Source organism: Platalea leucorodia (genome assembly GCF_965183815.1).
Source record: "Platalea leucorodia genome assembly, chromosome: 11".
Classification (NCBI taxonomy): Eukaryota; Metazoa; Chordata; class Aves; order Pelecaniformes; family Threskiornithidae; genus Platalea; species Platalea leucorodia.
Window position 1 is genome coordinate 16,028,507 of NC_138833.1, and position 21,681 is coordinate 16,050,187.

The 21,681-nt window shown below is 49.8% G+C and overlaps 2 protein-coding genes across 2 annotated transcripts in view; one reads left to right on the forward strand and one right to left on the reverse strand.

The window, feature by feature from the left end:
- SEPTIN8 (septin 8) overlaps nt 1–12,643 on the reverse strand; it is a 47,187-nt gene extending 34,544 nt beyond the window's left edge. Inside the window, exon 1 of the mRNA XM_082324281.1 lies at nt 12,562–12,643. Within this exon, the coding sequence (XP_082180407.1) occupies nt 12,562–12,591 (30 nt within the window). The 5' untranslated portion in view covers nt 12,592–12,643. The remainder of the gene's footprint in view (nt 1–12,561) is intronic.
- Nucleotides 12,644–21,264: 8,621 nt separating this feature from the next.
- SOWAHA (sosondowah ankyrin repeat domain family member A) overlaps nt 21,265–21,681 on the forward strand; it is a gene marked incomplete at both ends in the record, with an annotated part of 3,410 nt that continues 2,993 nt past the window's right edge. The window contains 2 exon segments of the mRNA XM_082324065.1: nt 21,265–21,501; nt 21,503–21,656. Coding sequence (XP_082180191.1) covers nt 21,265–21,501; nt 21,503–21,656 — 391 coding nt within the window.

The window sequence follows — 21,681 nt, forward strand, 5'->3', positions numbered from 1 at the left end:
AGGCTCTTCCAACTAGACAGAGGGATTAAAGAAACCTGCAAGGAGAAGTAGCACAGGCTACAGCATCAACCAGCGTGCCTACGATCCTTCAAAAAATAAAAATCTGATCACGGTTTCTCTTCTTCCAGTCTCTTCATGCTTCACCTCCAAATTAGCATCAGTTTCACTTTGCGTCATTACATTTTTCAGCAACTTCTCAGAGGAAAAGTGGCTTTATCACTGCCTGCGCAACCCATGGGGGATGTCAGCAGCGAGAAGATCAGCTCCACATTCCGCTGCCCCTGAACTGCGTACTTTCCTAGCTGGGGCTCCTGGTGCAGAGCAGCTGGTTCTGCTTTTAGATGTGCTGCCCCTGTTCTCCTTGCTTTCACACCAGGAGTAGCATGAACAGACTGGAACTTGGATATAAAAGACCATTCTGCATTCTGACATCAGTTGGTTACAAAAAAAAAAAAAAAAAAAGAAAAAGACATTGAGAAGTATCATCTTTCAATTAATCTCAACAAGAAATGCTCTTTAGTGACATATGCTTGTGCTTTCTGCTTGAGACAACCCTCAGTTTTGTTTTCCTGAATGAAGCCAGTGAAAGCATATGGGTAAACAAAAACGTAAATCAACGCCACAATCATAAGTGGTGATATTTATTTTTTTAAATGGTGACATTTGTTTTTTCTTTAAGAACCTGGCATGATGGGAGTTGTAATGTAAATTTTGAGCCCTGCTACAGCAGACTCATCAGCATACAAGCAACTTGTGAATATGCCAAGAGCAAGAACCAAGAATCACATGGTTTAGCTGTTTATCGGTTAAACCATGACTTGAGTGAAGAGTCTTGGTTTTATACCCCGAGGGCTAGCACAGCACTTTTCTGCATCTACGGTGCCTTTTTGCATTTCTACAACTCAACAAAAAACATGAGTGAGAAAGATGAACAGCTGACATTTTCCAAGGCAAAAGAGCAAAGGCCTACAGGGGAAAAAGGAGGGGAAACTCAGTCCTTTCTTCGTTCTGCTAAATGAAAAGGGCTTACGCTTGAGCAATGACCTTCAACCCAAAGGTATCTGCTGCTCCCAAACGTGCCCTCCAGCACCTCCGTAGGCTTTGCTCCGACGACCCAGGGTCTCCCCGAGCTGTGGCCAGGCTGCAGCTCCCCAAACACCAATCCCACACGCTGGGGAGAGGCACAGCCGTTCGGATGAGAGCTGTCTTGTTCCAACAGCTCACAGGCAGTGGTATTTCAGGTCCCTCTCTTCCTGGCCTTTTTCCATTTACATTTTCCACACACACTTATAAAACAGGCAGAGGCAACAACACAACATCTGTACAGTACTCTTCTGTGGTGTTTCAATTCCTACTACCGAGGCACGCTTTTGTTTATAAATTCCTCAATTCTGGGTGACATCTTGACCTTAAATAATACCAAATCCTCCAGGACTTTGCAGCATGGGTCCCCCTCCAACCTGGGTACAGTCCGTTACCTTCACACCCGTGCCTTGCAGTAGCGCTACAGCGCTGGATATACCCACGGGCACGTCGTTTCGCACTGCAGTAGCACACGCAGACATGGAGTCACGGATCAGCGTGCCAGGCACCCTACAAAGTGCAGAGCACAGACAGATCCTCTCCCCTCCAATTTACAATCAAATCAAAACAGAAAGATAAAACAGTGCTAGCAGACAGATTGCAGCTCCCCGATCAGCGTGACTCAGAGACCAGCGAGAGGAAGAGCAGGGAAAGCTCCCGCAGGCCCCGCTCCGCACGGCTGCGGCACCTTTGGCAGCGGTCCCGTGGCGGGACAGAGCGGTCATCGCTCTGCAGGGGCTGGCTCGGCACCCAGCACAGCTGGGGACTGCTGTTAGTCACAAAGCAATGACTTCACCTTCTTGATTCCCCATCCACAATCCACCACAACAGTGCGTGCAACAGAGATTAATACGTATACCAGCGGGATTTGTAGGATGCTGTTCCCTTGTCTCCTGAATGGAAATGCATGGAATCAGGAAATTATTCGGTCCTCATGCAGGGAGTCTCATTTGCAGCTGAGCAGAGAAAGGATTGAATGAGATCTGGCTGTTTATTAAATCCAAGCAGAGCAAGCTGGTCCCACGTACAGGCTCATGCAGGCTGGCACCCCAAGTAGCCACGCTGCCGGCATTGCCTGGTCTCTCTCAGACCGGGCAGGGCAAGTCGAACTGCCCACAAACCCAGGGAACAAAGAGGTCTCCTTCAGGGTCCAGCATGGGCAAGGTCCCTACCCCAACCCCACAACTGCGTGATGCTGAGGGGACCTCCCCCAAACACCCCTCCCTGCAAGATTCCTTGCAGAGGCGCTAGTAGTCTTATTGTCATTTCACAAGTAAACTGAGTCACGGAGCAGTTGTGTACTTGCCTAGAGACCTTTGGGCAAACAGTGTCGGAAGCCAAATCCAGCTTCTTTGTCCAAGCAGGCACTCCCTGGGGCTTGGCCCAGTTTCTGGTGCTCAAATCACCTCTCTCAGAAGATCCTACCCCATCTCCAAATACCGGCTCAACAAACGCCACTTGACATTTTCAAACAAACAGCAGCAAGTACAGATTCAATTTTCCATGAAGAAAACATTTCTTTTGCCAAGCTCAGCAGCTGAGGGGTAGTAACAGCAACACCACACCTGACATTTGAAAAGCACCTCTACAGTGCTAGCAATATTCAAAATAGACACTATCACACATCAAAATATTATCTTTCTTGTACTTTGAGGCTGAGGACTATGAGATGTATTACAGCATCAGTGAATGAGCTTGCACTTTGTAGTCTACTAGGCAGAAAGAGATGGCCCAAGAGAGGTAATGAGACCAGATTTGAGGTTGTCTAACAACAGTCGGAGGACGCTGAGCATAGTAAGTCTTGACAGAGGGCTTAGGCGCAGTAAGCATGACCTCATAGGTGCCTTTGGCACTGGAGATGAAAGGAAGCACGCTTTCAGCTGGGGCTGGCCAGTGGAGATCTCAGCACCTCTTAGGCTAAAATTGTTGCACCTAAATGCCACCTAATCTCAAGCAGTTTTGCAAAGTGCAAGCACATACGCAACTCTGAAGGTTTTCAGTTAATCTTAAGCATGTGCTCAAAATTCCACATCCCCATTGTGGAACACTTAATAATAGGCTGGGGGAAAAAGAAAGAAAGGAAAAAACCAAACCCTACAGAGATAATTTTAGATGTGGGATTTATACTGATTTACCACTTGTCTTACAATAGCAACCTGCTGTGCTTCAGCTTCTCTGCTACCTCTCACTCCAGTCCACTCTGGTGGTGGTCTGTGGCCAGTCAAACAGGACACATCTCAGATGGCGTGAGCGACCCTGCCTTCACTACGACTGTGCAGGCAGGGCAACAGCGTTTTTCCCACTGTGGCAGCCCTGAAGAACTGTAAACTGTAACACTGCGATGCCTAACACTGCTTTTCCCTCCAGCAATGGCAGGGCAAAGCCCCAGTGGCCTTCACCTGCTTCTCTTTTCCAACACACAGCACACCAGAGCACAGCCACAGCTGAGCCATCCCTCCATGTACATGACACCATTTCAGCCGGTCATCTCCAGTTGCTTCATGCTCACAACACGCTCCCAGCCCACACTGCAGTCTCCCCAGTAAAAACCTCATAGTAAAATAACCGCAATCCCACCCCCCCTTTAAACCACTCTCCTAAGAACGCCAAGAATTTTCCCAGACACTCAAGCCTTTATTCGTATCCCTCCCGGCTCCCAGCTGCGCTCCGGGCAGGCAAAAACCATCACTGAAGAAACCAGATACGGGGTCACCACCAAGACATGCCAAATAAAAATGACAGCCACTCTACATTACAGAGGCAAGACGACTCAAAAGCTGAGGTTCTCTCCTTTAGGGCTAACTAAAGGTTATGTTGCCTGAAGTGATGCCTTTCTTGAAAGCTTTTGGACCCATTTTTAAGAGCAGTGAGGGCGTTGCATAGCACAATGCTCAGCATCTTGGCAAAACAAAAATTTTTAAAAAATCACTGGTCCAGTATCAATGTTTCACAACGTGCCATATGCCCCAGGCTAGTCTCGAGGAAGAAAACGCTCTGCCGCACACCTGTAAAACTCCAGCATGCTGAACAGGCACTGTAGTCACCTACCCATAAGAAGGTGGACGGGGATTATTCAACTGAGAACGCAAAACTCCTTTTAAGGGAGGAACTCCTTAGGCAAACTCCTTAACTGCTTTCCTGTATCCAAGCTCCTGGTGCCAAAGCGGTGTTTTGATTCCTGCGGCACACCTTGTACTGATACCCCAGCAACACGCCGGACGCTGAGCTCTCCCAGCAGCAAGCCAGGAGCTGGGATCTGCACACTCGACATATTCCCCTCTGCACCAGCCTGCTCACTTTAACATTTGCAAGCAAACAGCTGAACTGCAGGCACTGCCTTCAGCTTTGCTTCAGTCTCAGAAGCCTTTCCTCCTTTAAAAAAACCCAAAAAACAAAAAAGCAAACCACAAAACATAAAATAAAAATCCTACACACATCTACAGAACCAAATGAATTGGCACAGGCTTGAAACATCATTTTTTGCTGACTTTCAGAGCTAAGTTTGAAGGGAGAGTAAAGCTTCTTATCTTTTCTTATACAACGTACATCCAAGATGATACATTCACAACCTGTGAATGCAACATCAGTTTTAATTTTCTGCAAACAAACTGACTGTTTCTGGCTTAAATTCCTCTCTGACTTTTTACACTAAAAGCAAAATTCCCACATGCTTCCTTTTCTTAAGCTGTTATTTAGCAATTTCCCTATAACATTTATGAAGCCAAATTAATTAACTGTGAGGTCTTTCTTAATTAAGAAAGGATTAAACATGCATTTTGTCCCTATCACAAGCCCTGGATGAGAGTTTACAAAGGAGCAAAACAGGATTTGCCGGGCATTATGCACACAATGTTTTGCAAACATGAATGTTGCCTTTGAGAATAAGGAAAGTTGGTGAAAACAGAGAAAACTATGGAACCAAAAATGAGAGACATTTCCTCCAAAATGACCTTAAAGGATGAGAAAGTTCAGCTTTTCATCAGCCTGAGAATTCCAACCCCCATGAGCTATTCAAAACCAAGAAAGCAAAGTCCAAAACGCAAACATAACTTTTCTTTCAGTCTGTTTAAAAAGAACCCAAAATATAGACAAACAAGAATACACCAGACTACCCCAGTTCGTTTCTTTTCAAAATTATTTATTCAGAAGGAGCTGAGGCTTTTAATTTCACAATTAACCTTGACAAGAGACTAATCTTATCACCTTATCTACTAAGAGACTTTCCCAAGTTCACCCAAGGCAGCAGATGCATTCCCAGCTTGCACTCAACTGATCTGCCCAGCAGGACCTCTTCCCTTCCCCACCATGCTACCACGAGGAAGAAGAGGAGACACCTGGCAAATACAAATGGCCACGGGACAAAGCCAAGGGAGAAACTGAGTGCCTACCCCCAAGGAGTGGCACGGAAAAGGCTTGGGGCAGTTTAAAACCAACGTTGAAGACAGAAAAAGCATCTGGATCCCCATCATGCCGAACAAGCCGTGCTGGATATCAGCCACCAAGATTATTTGTTTTAGTTACCACTTAAAATAAACATAGCTAATTCCCACATACGTTTCCAGAATTTATTGCCTGATTACAATAAATACTATTATTCAGTATATTTTTAGACAAGGGAACAGAGATATAGTGGGAACCCAAGAGTTTTGGTCACCACTGTATGCTTTTTCCCAGTTTGCCTTACGCAACCATCTCGCAGCATCTCCACAAACAGCACTTCCAGCTACTGGACAAGTCTCCTTGTGATACTGCCTGGAAGACACCAGGAAGAGAAGTTTTACATACCACAGCCACTCAGTTCCAAGAGCTAAACCAGAGTCATCATGCTAATAAGCTGACCGCTATATATCCTATTAACACATGCCTCCAGAAATCCTCAAAGTGTATTAGCACAGAATACCTTTAATCTGAAGACTCAAGGCAACAGAAAAAGAAAAGAAAACCTCTATCTGAAAAAAGTGTATAGCAAAAAGGTAAGCTGAAAGAGCTATTCATTCTGTATGAAACTACAGAATAAACCTACATTCAGCAATACGAGCTGGAAACATCTTTGCTGCAGGAGACGGGGGAAGGAGAGCGCTCCTGGGAGGCCAGCTCTGGCAGCCCTTTATCAGGCAACCTTTTTACTGGGGCAGAGCTGAAAGCCAGGATCAACTTGGATTAGGATCCAAGGCCCGGAGCAGCCTGCTGGAAGCAGGGTCTGGATGAGACACCCAGCAGTGTCCCTCTGACCCAAGCTGCCCCGTGACCCCAGTGCTGTCCCGCACACGCCAGGCACCTGCAGGAACGTATATGCTATTTAACGCCACGCAGTCGGCCTCCTCTCCCAGAGACTGACCTGAGCAACCTTGGCTGCTGCTGCAGGAAGGTTTGATTTTCCAGCGTGAACAACGCAAGCTCTGGGAACGCGCTTCACGCCAGCCCACAGCTGAAGGCATGCCTGTACAGTCCTTTGCAGGCAGACATGAACTCAGCCAAGCAGAAGCTGAGAGATGTGTCCTGCCTCTCTGTTACAGCAAGAACCAGCCGAAACGCTCCTGGCCTGTGGAGGACTCTGGATGCATTCCCCGCATGCTTCCTTGCACACGTAATGCAGCAGTGGCACAGACTCATCGCAGCACCTCATGCAGCAGCGAGGAGAGGATGGGAGCAGCCCAAGCCCCTCGATGGAAACCAGCACAGGCTGCCTCGCTCCGCAGCTCCTGCGACAATCTGGTTTTGAGGCTGCGCGAGCCAGAGAGGGCAAGAGCCCTGAGGCAGGTTGCTCCATGGGAACCTCTCTCTAGCTGTCTGTCATCTCTGGAATTTCATGTGTGTGGGAGACGGACGCTTTTTGGTTTCACAAAGGAATCTGAACATCTAAACAAAGCGGTGCCTCCACAACCCTGACCCCACAGGCCCCAGTCAGCCCACAAGCCAAAACCAGCAACGAGGGATGTATCCGAGAAGCCTGCAGTTCTCACTGACACTGTTCTCCCCCAGCCCTCTGAAAGTCTCCACTGTCACCCCATTTTGGAGGGTGCCGATTCCCTACCTGGCTCCACCTTTCACATCCAAATGTCGCAAGCCGGAGGCAAGCAGGGCTGCTTATGCCAGAGAAGAGGCTCTGGAAGGAAAGCACATGGCTGGGACTGAGGAGAAGCAGCACCTTCAGGGGTTTTTTTTTTTTTTTTCCTCACTTGAGGTGCTCTGGGAGCAGAGATGGGCTCTCCTACCCATCTGACACTTTCACGATACATGAATACAAATGCAAAGCCTCAGGTATAAACCCAGAGCTCACTGCAGCTACAGGGATATGGGGAAGGGGAGAAACAAGCAGGCTGTGCATGAATGCACAGGCCCCACCTCATCAAAACATACGGGACAGGACAACATTATTTCTAAGGGTTGCAGCTAATCTGAAACAAGCAGGGCAGCTTCTCCCATCCACAGCCTGAGATGTGCCCAGGACACATTCTGAATAATCCAAGTTAATCACACAGACGTGCCCCTACCCCACACAGGCTGGGTGGAAACAGCGTGCCCACACCCTGCACCTCTCCCTCAGTCCCATGGCCTCCCAAATTCTTCCTTTTAATTGCACAACCCGAGAAAAGCCAATTCAGCATCATGCCATTTCTTCCCCTCCCAACCTCCGAGCCAAAGGAGCACGCGAAGGAAAGGAGACAAGCACGGCTATTGCTTGTGCAGACAGACAAACAGCCCAGTCCCCAGAGCACATCGTTTGCACGGTGGTGCCTCGAGACGACTGGACTAGGGACAGCGGGGGCACTCGGAGACAGGGCTGCATCTCTCCCCGCAGCTGGCGACAGCACTGGTATTCTGCTACAGAAGATAATATTTAGGGAGCTTTTGGCCTTCCAGCAACGCTGGAGACTGGCTGACAGCTGCCATCACAGCACTGATGACGAGCCCTGACACCACGCTGGCCTCCTGAAAGAGAGTTATTCTTCAGGCTTTCATTTGTTTTGCCAATGCAGAGGGCACACACGGCTTCAGCATTCGCCAGCTCACGTCCTTCCACCCACTGCCTCAGCGCTCGCTGCGATTACGAGCGGTTAAGAGCAGCTCTGGAGCTCCCACGCAGAACAACATGTTGCATCTCTGCTGCAAGAGGAAGAGATGCTCCGGATTCACCGACAGCAACAGCACCACAGCGGGGCAGGGAAAAAAAAAAAGAAAAAAAAAAAACAGAAAAACAAACCAATCTTTTTCAGGGCAATATTTGTTCCTAGTGCATACATTCAAACTAAGTGTTTAACTGCGATGGACTGTGGTTGAGCTAATTGGTCCTGCGGTTGAAACAGTCAGAGCCGGCTTCCTGTATGAGCACAGGCGAGCCTCCCAGGGAGGGATTGCGGGGCTCAGAGAGGCAACCACCAATCTGTCTCCTCCAGTGGAAGACCATTTTCCCCATCCCTCCTTCCCAAAAAAAGTATACACTACAGGCAGAAGAGCTGGCCAGGGCAGGGAGGGAAAGGGCTGCTCCCGCTGGGCTGGCTTCCTGGTGCATGTTACCAGCTTGGAGAAAAATCTGTCACTTCTGTTCCACGCTGCATGGGGGATCACTTGAGTTGTTCCAGGCTAAAGGTAAAATAATTGAACGACAAAAACAGACAAGGAAATTTAACCCTGGAACTTCCAAACGGTGCCACTAGCTGGGCAAAAAACAGCGCAGGGGGAATATCCGAATCCAAACAAACCCCAGTTTCCACTGGAATTGAGCCATGGAAATGTTTTCCTTGAGAGTTTGATTAAGAGAAAATGTAAGCCTGTGCTTAGAACCTGCAGTGATAAGTCTTCTGGCATAGCCACAGCACACAGAGCTGTTCTCAGCCCACTGCTCATGCCCACCTTTCACGGACTAAGGTATAACACCGGCCCCTTCACACGGAGGAGCGGGTTTAGGCTGTGCAGTCAATAAGAGAAAATGTGACCTTACAGAAAACAGCAGCAGCGGACGCGCATGAAGTTTATCACAACCCAGGCAGTTATGGCAGAACAGGCACTGTTCAAAGGTCCCTCTCCTCCCACAGACTTGGGAGCAGATCACAAGAAGGCAGCGGTGTGTAAACAGGTAACGCTCACACGAAGCTGCCAAACTGGCCAGACCCCCCCCAGCTCAGCAGATCGCTGCGACAAAAGAAATCCCGTTGTCTGTTTCCAGTGAGGAAGATGCCGTTCAGCTTTCCTCAGTATAAAATGGTATTTTTTCTGGTGACATCTTCTAAGGAGCATTAATTTATAGTAAAGCTACCAGTAAAAGCCTAGCTATCAATCACTAACATGGAGGGACATCTTCTCAGGACTGCTTGTAGACAGCCGCCCCACAACCACGGCTCACACACAGCTACGTGCTTGCGTCCAGCGCTCTCTTCATTGGGAGCTGATGTTCACAAATCCCTCATCCGTGCACGCAGTCACAGTATGCGCACAAGGCCATCAGCCACGGCATTTTCAAAACTTACGGCATAATGTTAACTCTAAGCCCAACCTTAAGGCTGCGGACACCCGCTCCTCCTCACATGCGTGCGTCCGAGGGCATGCAGCTGTTTAATTTAGAGCCCAAGCAATTGCCTTTGCACCTCCAAGTCAGAAAGTGGGTTAATGTAGATAGTCAAGCGACAGTGTTTCAGGAGGTCGATGGTTTTATTTAAAAAGAGAGAAAGCAACAGATTTGGGAGTTTGGAAAAGCTTCTCAAAAGCAACAGTCTTTCAGTCTCTGTCTCACATCTCATTCCATTTATTCTCCTACGCATCTCCAGTCACTTCTCCATTACTTCTTCTCCTTCCAGCTCTTCTAGCTTCCTCCAGAGCTTCTACCCTTCCCTGAAGCATTTCACGCACTTTCTGGCTTCCGATTGCATGTGGTGGTTTGGCTGTTTCCCGCTCAACACACCAACGTCCTTGCTAATAATACTGCCAGCGTCTGCTCCAGCACAGTCACACATGTGCTAGCTCAACACTGGCCAGAACAGGCAACAGAGAAGCTCTGAGCTTTGATGACAAATTAAAGTGTTTCATAATTAAACCAAAGTTTATCAGCTTTCTTTCCACTCTGGTGGTAACTGCAATGAAGACAACTGGCCTCAGGCACCTAGAAGCGATGCCTGCAGACCAAGCCCTGAATGCAGCAGTGGTGAGCCACATTCTCACAGCAGATAAGCAGAAATCTTCGGTTTCCAGGGGCTGAAGCCAGTCTCTCTCACAAGCACTACATTCACAAAAACAAAGGCGGTCTTGAGCACCGCTGGTCTGATTCTGCCGCCTTAGAGGCAGCTTTCTATGGGCGAGCTTCCTTTCATTTGCTTTTGTTGGTTATTTCCAACAGCAGCACTTCAAGGGAACTTTATTGTGCTGGAGACAGAGGCATTCTGGAGGACTGTAGAAGGGAAGCGTGCATCTGGGGAGTTTTGAAAACACATTATCCAAACCTAAGGGTCACTACATTCCAGGATGTCAGTGTCAGCTGGACACTTATAAATAGCTTCACCAATCCAAATAGCATGACCTATTGTATATCGAAAACCTCCTTCAGAGGCTTTTTCAACATTACTTCCCACTGCAGACACAAACAGCTGGTAAAAATGAATTAATCTATCATCACCTCTTCTTGGCAGTAACGAGCTATTCCCACCCAGACTTTATGCTCAGGAAACTGAGGCATGGTGATACAAAGTGCCACCAGAAAGCTGTAAACCCTGCAGAAAGAACAACTTGGAACACCTGAATCATGAGGTTTCCATGATGCTGCCGGAGAAACAGCATCAGAGCCCAGACATGTGCCGAGGATGAAGGGAACAGCAGCTGGGACAGCCCTCTGCCCTACATCAGATGGAAACAAGATGTTGCTCTCCCACCTGCTTCTGCCAGATCCATGGTTCCAGACAAAAGGCAAACCAGTCCAAAGGCAAAGATCAGCAGAGAAGACCTACCGGGCCTGCAGATGCCTATAGACCCACCCTAGCTCCCTGCACAAAGTAAGCAGATTTTCTCCTAATGGAGTTGGGCACTAAAGTCATGTTGGAGCCCAGCCATTTCAGTTTGGTGCCCAAATGAGAGCCAAGCACCTTCAGGAACTTCTCTTCCCCCCCTCCCCCTTTCTTTTTTTTAAATAAAAGTGACAGAGCGTTGACGCAAGTACACCAAGCATTAAAGTACCCACACCAAAGAATGCAAGATTAAGTTTAATTTTCTCCCAGGCTAGGCAATATTTTAGGTTCCTGCAACACCTACGGAAACCTGCACAGTCACCAGCAGGCACACCAAATTAACATTAAAAGTATTTATATAGGATACAAATGCAGAAAGAATTGCAGTGAGACAGTTACGGTGTTTCCATTCCCTGCCACTGAGGCTGTACCTGAATCCCTTCCCCCCGGAGTCTAGAAGCATTTGCTTTCTTAAATAAGAGCCCACAATCAATTTTCCTTTATGCGAACTTTAAGTAAGTTACAGTCTTGCAAATTCATTCTTGAGCTGGAAACTTTTGGGCCAGGATTCAAAGAAATGAAGCAGAGTTTGAGATTCTTGGCAAAAAGTAATTTACAGAGAAAACAGTAGCAGGGACTTGTTTGTGCTCAAACGGCATGCCTATAATTCAGACAACCACCACTGCTGTTCCCATTTATTTAGCAATATCACACCAGGCATTTTTGACTTTTGAAAGCTATGCTATTAAATGTGGTAAAAATGTTTTTAGCTCTGAAAGGCTGCAAGATGCATCACCGAGCTATTTAATCAGAACAGCCTTCCAACAACAACAACAAATTCAAGCGTTAGACAAAGAATAGTTTTAAGCCGACACAGATTTTAGCCAGATTGACTTCCGATAGCAGTTATACAACATGCGAGCTGCAGAGGCGGCGGTGGACAGGTCACGCTCCATATTTGCTGTACAGCGTTCTTCATACATCGGCTCAGAGACCGGTTAGCCTCAAGGGTTTGCTCTCCCCGTGTTTGAATCAGTGTGTCTCTCGCAGTATTATATACGCACCGTTAAGTTACTCTCTGTTTCAGAGTGTTTGGATACCAGCGGTATGTAAACAATTCTTATTTAGGAAGGTCTGACCCCCTGGTTGCGGGGTACTTTATGCCTGCAGGCAGAGGGATGCCGGGTACCCCTGTGAGCACCCCGACACCCGAGGAGGGGTCACGGAAGGCTTTCCTCACGGGTTTCAGCATCACACCCGGCACCGAGGCCTCGCAGCCTCCCAGCCCGCCCTGCCCTCCAGCCCACGGCGCAGGGCAGGACGCCCCCCGCGCCCTGCCCACGCCGCGGACGCCGGCTTCGCCCCGCTCCCAGCCCAAACCCACCCCCGCCGCGGACACGGCGCATCCCCCCGGCCCCACCACCGGCTGGATTTTTATTTTTTCCCACCCAGCGAGGAAGGGAAAAAAAAAAAAAAAAACCCACACGAGTGATTTTCCCGAGGAGAGGCGCGTAAGAGAGCGGGGCCGGGCCCCCGCGCTGCTCACCGAGAAGCGCTCCAGGTCGGTGGCGGCCATGGCCGGGGCTGGCGCGGCTCCGGCGGCGGGAGCGCGGCTCTCCCCGCCGCGGGTGGATGCGGCTGAATGGATCCAATATGGCCACTTCCTGGAAACTCCCCTCCGCCGCGCCGCCCGCCGCAGGCACCGCCCGCCCGGGGCACCGGGGGGACCGGGGGACGGGCACCGGCACCGGCCGGGGGCGGGGAGGGGCGGGCGGCAGCGGCCCCACGCAGCGCGACCCCTCCCCCGGCGGGGAAGGCCGGAGGCCGGGCCGGGAGCAGGCTGCCGCCAGCCCGGCCCCCTCCCGCCTCTCTCCGGGAGCGCAGCCCGGGGAGAGGGGCTGGGGGACCGGGCAGGGCGGCGGGGAAGGCCCCGGTGCGCCCCTCGCCTCCCCCGACGGGGGTCGGCCGCGGGTAGGGGGGCCCGGGGGTGAGGAGGTCACACGGGGGCATTCCGCGGTGGAAGGGGCTGCCAGATACCGCCCTCGACGCGGAAAAGCTTCGTGTTTGAGGGTGACCGTGGGAGCGCCAGGAGCATCCTCTGCAGGATTCAGAGGATGCGCACAGGTGTACGGAGACCCGTTCCCCACCTCGAGCAGCTCCCAGGCGTTCAGCGCTCTGGAAGGCCATCAGATACCCCAGGGCAGCCGCGCCTCTGCGCCAAAGCCCCTCTGCCACGCCGGGAGTTACACCAAAGTTGCAGCCACGGCGTGGGTTTGAGCCGGGATGCCGAGAGCTCCTGGCCGTGACGCTTTCTGTGATTATGGTAAGTTAAAGCACGCCACAGAGGACTGTCGAGTCTTTCTCCATCATTCCTTCCCACATACAGCACAAAGCCAATCCCATCACCAGCACCCTCAGTCTTTGTAACCCACAAAGACTTCAGTATTTTACAAGCTGTTAGCACAGAGCAAAGTTTTTCTTGCTTTCTGGTGCCCTCTGCTGCAGTGCACCCACCAAGGAACAGCTCACCAGAGCCACACGTTCTCTCGGTCATGCAGCTGGGTTGCTAGTCCAGACCTACACCCCGATCTGTCTGCTGCCCTCGTTTTGTCTTAGGCTTTCCCCAGTCTATCAGCCACTGCGTCCTCATCTTTTCTCCTCATCCTCCCTCAAAGCAATGCATACTTCCAGTTGGAGAGCTGAGTTTAGGCAAAGATATCAAATACTTCTCCCTACTGACTCCATGTGGGGAAAGGGCTGCTGAGGATCATTTTGAACCCCGCAGGAAGAGCAAGCCCTCTTGCAACTCACGACACACGAGAGCCAGAGAAAAGCTACTGTCTGCACAAAAGGGCAGCGGTTACCACGCAATTCCTGAGGGCGCAGCAGAAGCCCCCCCGCAGCTTTGGACACACACACTCGGCTCTCTCTTTGCTGTTAGACGCACATCTGCTCAGCTGCACTGCTCCTCACATACCATCCTCAGGGCTGCTTCTCCACTCAGTGCGTGCACCAGCTCTAGGGAGCGTTACGGAATCAAGGTAACTTTTGAGCATGGGCTGAGGCTTGACGCTCCGCTCCCCTCCTCAGGCAGGGCCAGGACCTGCTGTCCCATCTTTGTTGTTGGCAAAGATTGTCCTGCAAGAAACAGTTCACGGCCTGAACTTCCCTAAATTATGCTAGATGCGGGATGCTAATCTCACTGCACAAGGTAACCACCTCCCAGGGAACAGACGAGGGAGAGCTTACCTGGAGCGACTCTGTCCAGGAGACTCTTCCTTGTCCACTCAGGTGCTCCTAGATCACCTCCAGCATCCTGCACAAAGGAGGGCCACACATACAGTCATTACCTAATTATGATACAGCTAAAGCTCCAAGCCCCACCCCAATTACTAGGAAACAGTGAGCAGCTGTGCTTAGGCCTTGTTTCCAGTTATTTGTCAAAACGTTTTCCAAATTTCAACTTCTGGCAAGATAAGGAAAAGGAAAGATACCCAATATCCCAGTTCCTTTTATTCATCGCCCACAAAAGCACCGTCCCTGGAGAGGCCTAAAGCAGGACTGAAGTATTCAAAGACAATCAAACCTCAGCGACCAAATTAAAACAGAACTTACACTTCATTACAATACTCTATGGGCTGCACTTCATATTAATGCCTGTCTTCTCCCTCACCTGCTATTTGTGATCTTAACAAAGGTCTCTTGCTCCCACGGCAATATAAATAAATGAGACCACGCTGTGCTAGTGGGCGCCGAGCTGCTGTGTTACAGCGGGTGTGCAAGACCGTATGTTACATCTCCACATCCTTCATTCTTCCCAAGACTCCTTGGGATCCACCTGCATTGCACTGTAGGAGCTGTGGGAAGCACTGCTCATCCCAGAAGGGGACTGTGCTTATGCTGGAGAAATAAAACGGGATATGAAAATTAGATGCAGGTAATTGACGGGAGGGGGCAAGGGGTATCGAATGCAAGTGCTTAGAGGGATCGGAGATCAGGAAGAAAGCTGTATTCTCCCTTGAAGCAATTTCAAGGCATTTTCTGAGGAGGTGTTATCCAAGTGATCTGCTTTTTGAAATACGATAAATCTAGTGCAGGTCAGAAGAGCTGGTTTTCTGTCTTTCCTGAGTTCACCGCCTACGACCAAATTAATTCTGCTAATCCATATATTAGTTCTGGCTAAAGATAGGTTGCAAAAATGCTGTATTTCTCTAAAAAGGCCATTGCTGAACACCATCTGTTAATTTATTTTCTTGGGTCACCAAAAATGACAAAAAAAAACCCCCAACCTTCTTCCTGTCAGAGCCACAGCTCCGTGTTAATGCTGCCTTCTGCTAGAGCTGCCAGGGACAGCAAAGCTGGCCTGCTGGTCCCTGGCATCTAAGCCGAGTCGCCCTCCACCCGCAGCGGTGGTATAAGCTTGCTGAACCTTTTATTCATTTATCCCTTGCGAGTGAGATGCTCATGCAGACCAGACCCTCGCTTTGCCATCTTGTTTCTTTGGCTGATTCCCAAAGGTTCTCCAGTTCTCCCTGGGTCCTTCAGCAAAAATGAGGCAGCTAAAATTTGGTATTTCTGTGTACAGATGCAAGATGAATAGTTTATAGAGAAGCAGAGTTAACTTTCCAGGCCACCTTCATATACCACAAAGAAGCAAAACTAAACGGATAAAAAAATTTTTTTTTTTTTTTTTACTTTACAAGCAAGCTTTGGAGTCCTGATTTAAGACAATGTAAAACTCCTGCTTAACACACGCTTAAATGCCATTATGCCAGGCACTTTGGGAGGAGTGATTGACTTAGATTCATTAAGAGCTCATTTCCCTGCCAATAAAGTGCAGAACAGAACAACACAAGGCTCACAAAAGCTGATTCCCAGACAGCTACTGGTTTCTGTGAGCTGCAGGCCAGGTGCAAAGATTCACGGCATAAAGGAAATACTGAGACATTGCAACAGATCAAGGGACAACGCTGCTGTCGCTTGGCTCTCCGATCGAGCTGTGCTGCTGAGACCTTCTGCAGCTGGAGTCCTCTCCCCCTTTGTCCATCAGCACTGCCACCAGCGTGGGGCAGATCTCTGTCACAGGAGAGAGCTGTGTAAAAGCTCGCAGTTATTTTTAAACACCTTGTTATTTCAAAAAGCACGCTATTTCTCATGCCAATTCAAGAGAAACCCTGCTAATTTCAAAAGCTTCAGATGCACAAAAACTGCTTCAAGAGATGAGAATTGGATTTGGTGGCTCCTTTAACTGCTAAGGCATCCGTTGTTATGCAAATTATTCCTAATGGCTCGGGAATTAAATGTATATTACAGTGCTGAATGCTCCTGCAAGGATTTTAAACTCTGTGGAATATTTGTACCTGCTAAATCCACAGTGAATTTAGATGAGATGTGAATTTTCTACAGGTAAAAGAGCTGGGGCAGAGAATGCAAAGGACTGGAGAGGCACAAATGTGTCCCTGAAACCTTTCTGACCTGGGGAGAGGACGGAAAACGCCCCTCGCTGCATGGATGGCAGCCTTGCAGTAGCACAGTTCTGATGGTGGGAAGATCAGTAGGAGTTGCTTTACTTCTTCACATTGTGACCCTAGGTACAGGCAGTGAAGGTGGAGAGAAATAAATGCTATCAATCACAGCCCCTTTTACTTCACACACAGCCACGGCGAGCAAGCGATCATCCTACCTTGCCACATGAACACTGCAGCAAGACCGAGGCCGCCTGAAGATGGCTGCATCTTTCAGGGCTGAGTAAAATCCTTGATCTTCAAATCCAGGTGGTGCAGATAAACAGAAAGCCTTCACGTTTTTCAAGGCAGGCCGGAGGAAGCAGCTTATTGGTAACTATTCATTTCTCACAATGTGTCCTCCTGGGGATTTTTAGAAATCAAATGGTTTCATAGCTACTCTTGTAGCAGCGCTACCACCAAGCACTTTATTAAACCTTCATTGGTTATACTGACAATACAGGGGACCTATAAGTCTTTTCTACAGAAGTGCTACCCTTCTAAGCTGAAAGTCAATAGGAGCTGTAGGTCCATTTCCCCCATGCACAGCGAGTGGTCCCGGTGAATGCAAGTGGGATGGCTGGAAACAGATGCCGAATTTCCCTGCCTCCTGATGTTAAAGGGGAGTATTACCGCACTGTACCTCATTCCAGGTTTGCATTATCCTGCTAGAATCCCATCAAGTTTGCAGGCACCATCTGAAGAGGATGTTTGGGGTGGGTCCTTGCATCATCTGTGTGGAACAAGCAGTATTTAATAAACACAAACTCTGAGATACACGGAAAACTGCATTTGAATGGTTGCTGCTGAGAAACATCTTCCAAACTGGTTATTGAGGTCCTTGAGTTACAGCTGAACCTTGCTCATTTACGAGAAAACGCCTTTTATCTGCAAATAATCTTCTCCTCCTCTCCCTGCCCCTTCACAGACTTTTGCTCAATTGTTTATCTATGGGAGGTTACTGCATTTCTCCATGGAACAAAGGAAGAGCTATTTTCCTTCACAATGCATGCTCTTTGTTTCACATGAAAATATCAACAAGGAAAGTGGAAAATCATGGGCTTTGTCATCCTATTTGTTCTGGGAACCCTGATTTCATTTCAGAGGAAAATAAGTTTTCCTTGAGGTACAAATCCCACCCGTAGTCAGCAGCACCTAAGCTTCACCCTTCTGCAAAGCAGCAGCGCCTGTCCGACTGAGACGATCCCCCATATTCCCTTTTTCTTCCTCCGTTGCTTCCAACCTGGCACCTCACCTTCCCTATGGCTCTGAGAATATCACGTGGGAAAGAGCAGGACCTGGGATGCCATCTCCTTTAGTTTTGAAATGTCAGTAGAAACTTCTTTGCTCTGACTAGATGCTTTGCTTGATCTCCCACTTTATTTCCTGATTTTGTGCTGTGTGAATAATTACAGCCATATAACCTTTACCTTCCTCCCCCGGGGGGGCCACAAAAGGCCCCAGGCTCTCTATGCCGTTTACTACACCGTAATGTCAATAGTTTGGAAGTTTGTGACACTTCTTCACGGGAAAGATAACTCTCCTCAGTCACACGGTTCAAAATAGAGGCCAGCTCTCTACGGCTTATGACGTAGAACTAGCAAACTGCACTATTTGGGTTTAAAAAAGTAGTAGTAAATTAATTAATCATGGGTTTCTGTACATTGCTTTTGTCCCAGCCAGTAAATTAAAAATATCAAGACAGTTGGCTTGAAATCTCCTACGAAGCAGCCCACAGTATTCCATAAATAACCCCCCTCAAAATACTTTCTTTCTAGGTTTTTGGTGACACAGAAGAAGAGGCAAAACTTCTCATGCTTTTTAAGGCTGGAAATTTCGGATGACTGAAGAGCATAACACCCATACTGCTCCAGGCTTTTATTATTTATATTAATAAAATTCATTCACACAGCTTAATTTCTGCTGCACCATGTGATCAGAATATGACCAGCGCTCAGTAAACTAAGAGCAGCTCACTGGGATCTGGCCCCCTGGTACTTGGCACTCATCCTGAAAGGTGGGCAACCAAAAGGCATCAACAGATAAAGGGAAAGGTTGGCAAGCAGGATGCACCCCATGCTGAGGTCTGGAAATGGTATGGAAGATTATCCAGAAGTGTTGTTTTCTTCTTAATTACAGAAAGTATAGGACTAACCTAACACCCACGGACAGAGGGACTGTGAAAAGGAGCACAACCACACGGCACATGTTGCCCACGAAGGATGAAGCGAGCGCACGTGGGACAGGCGGTTGGATGCATCACTGGAAAATTACCTGGGGAAAGAGTTCCTTGCATCGGCGCAGTGAAACGAGAGCAACCAGTTCACACTTGGCATGGCGTGAGGCACACCTGCAGACATCCTCTCTCCTCTTCTATGACCTCCTGGGCATGTGCCCGTCTGCTCTGCGGCCAGGAGGAATGCCAGGACCTGCAGTGAGGAACAGTCTCAGTAACACCCCTCCTTCGGGACCTCGACCAACGCAAGCCCCCGGAGAGGTGATGGGACCTCAGTGACCCAAGGGTTGTCCCCTTGGGTGCTGAGCAGTGAGGCTTCCTGGGGGCCTGGTGCAGGGAGACCCCTCTGAAGGAGAGGTGCCAGGCTGGGGATAAAACGGGTGGGATTTGATGGCACCCTCGTGGGTCTCGCAGGATACACGGGTGCAAGGGGCTGACGCCTGTGCAGGCAGGGACGGAGCGCAGCACCCACAGAAACACCCTCAGCGTAGCAGCGAGCCCCAGGACACACCCTGCCGTGCTGGAACCAATTTAAGCAACAGGAGCAACTTCTCCCTTAACATTTGTAACATAAGAAAATGTTTTTGAAAGAGCCTATTCTTCTGAATTATTTTCCCTCCTCCTCTCGCTCATTTGCAGATATGAACTATAATCCTAGGGTAGAGTTGAAAGTTTGCAATGCAAAAATCACGAACTGCTGAGATTTTTTTTATGCCTGCAATGGATTCTAGTAAGGAAAAGAAACCAACATCGAAAGGGAGGCATAGCAATTCACGTTTGGATGCATGCTCATTATTAGCTCTCTACAGTAGGCCAGGCAGAACCGTGGCGATGCCATAAGCTAGAAAGCATTGCTAATACAGTAGAACACTAGATACAAGTGGCTGCCTCAGCAGAGAGCGAGGCTGCTGTGTATGCCTTGTAAAAAGGCAGTAATAAGAGGTGTGTGATTCACGTAGAAAATACTGAATTGCAACAAGCAGCATGAAGATTACATACTATTATGTGAAGGAACATTAGAGCAGCAAAATGATTTTGAGGAAATGTCTCAGCACCAGCTTGTTAGCAAGAGATAAAATAGCTTTTCAGAGATTTGCACAAAGATGGAGAGAGAAGGGGAGAGACTGCCAAAGGAAGACTCTGAGCAATCTGTGGGCAGAGGCTCTTCCACCACCAGTAAAGGTGTGAAGAGGCAGAAGGGAGATCAGCATCAACGAGAAGGGACAGAGATGCACTGTGTGGGGATCGATGCACCTCAAATTGCCTCCAAAATGGAGACTTTGGCACAGGCTGATACTCCATTTTATTCGTTCTAAGACAGTGAAAACAAAACCAAATCTATTTTCTGTTTTCTTATCCACCCTTGTACAGACAGTTACTTTTATCTGTCTTCATACCACACTGACTCTGTTCATTCCGTGTTCAGCCTCTCTTGCTGTTTTCCTAGACAAACTGTTCAGTCATTCAGGAATCGATTTAGTGATCTCAATTGCAACACTCAGTGGAGAAGAAAACAAGTTTGCAGGCTGAACGTCATCCCTCCGGCAGGTCTTCGCCTGGGGAAACGCATTTGTCTGGGATTTTTTTTTTTTTCCCTGTAGAACAGAGAACGATAATAATGTTACATGCTTAAGCAGAAGCAATTGATATGGCAGCAGAGACAGCTTCTCTCTTTATAAAGAGAGCTCTTTCTTCTCCAGGTGTACATGAATAGATGCAGGAATGTTGTAAAGATTTCATCATTTATATAGACACACATATACACACATGTACATTGTAGATGCAGTATAGATAAAAGACAGATAGAGAATAAGTGTAATATATATAGTATCACAGAGAGTTGAGTACATTTCAAAAGACTACCCACCCACCTATCTTCCGACCTATTTTGAGGGACGAGACTAACCCAGAAGAATCGCCGCGCCCAGAGAACGCCACTCCGAGAGTGGAGACCTGGCTTTGCAGCGCGATTTCTACCTAAAGCCGCACCGCTTATTTGCTATTGACACAAACAAACAAAAAATAACCGCTTCGGGAAGTTGGAAAGGGGTAAATCGATGCAGCGTTTGCCCTGCCTGAGAAGAGCCGCTGTACCCCTCAGCTCGCCGACGCGCGTCTCCTCAGGCACCTGAGGGAGGCGTTAGCGCAGGAACGGGACCGGCTCAAGCCGCCGCCCTCCCGCCTCCCCGCCCGGGCCCTCACCGGCTGCGGGGCCCGCGGCGCCGGGGCCGGGGCCGGGCGGCTTCCCCGCAGCGCCGCCCCGCGGGAGGAGACAGGCGCCGGTTCCGCTCCGCTCCCTCAGACGGAGGCGGCGGCGCGGGCAGGGCGGGGCGGGGCGGACCGGTCACCTCAGCGGGAGCGGCCGCGGGGGACGCGCTCGCCGCCGCAGGTGCCTCCTGCCTGCAAGTCCCGGCGTAGCCCCCCGAGGGCGGGCGGGCTCCCTCCGCCGCGGGGAGCCGGCGGGCGCGGCGGCGGCGGCTGAGGCTCCACCACCACCTGTGGCGGCGGGATGGCGGAGCTCGACATCAGCCCGGCGGCCGTGCTGGGCTTCCTGCGGGAGCGCGGCGGGTGGGTGCGCAACTCGGAGCTGGTGAGCGCCTTCCGGCCGCTGCTGGAGGGCGACGGGGACGCGGCGGGGCGGGCGGAGCGGCGGGCGCGGTTCAAGGCGGCGGTGAACGCCGTGGCCGTGGTGAAGCAACGCGACGGCGTCAAGTTCGTCGTCCTGCAGCGGGAGCTGCGCCCCGCCCCCGCCGCCGGGGGACGCGCTGGCGCCGGAGGGCGATGGCGGCGACCCCGACCCCGTCCCCGCCGGGCGGCTCTCGCCGTCGCCCCCCCGAGGAGCAGCCGTCGCCCCCCGAGGAGCAGCCGTCGCCCCCCGAGGAGCAGCCGTCGCCGCGGGCCGTCTCCGAGCTGCGGGACCTCTTCC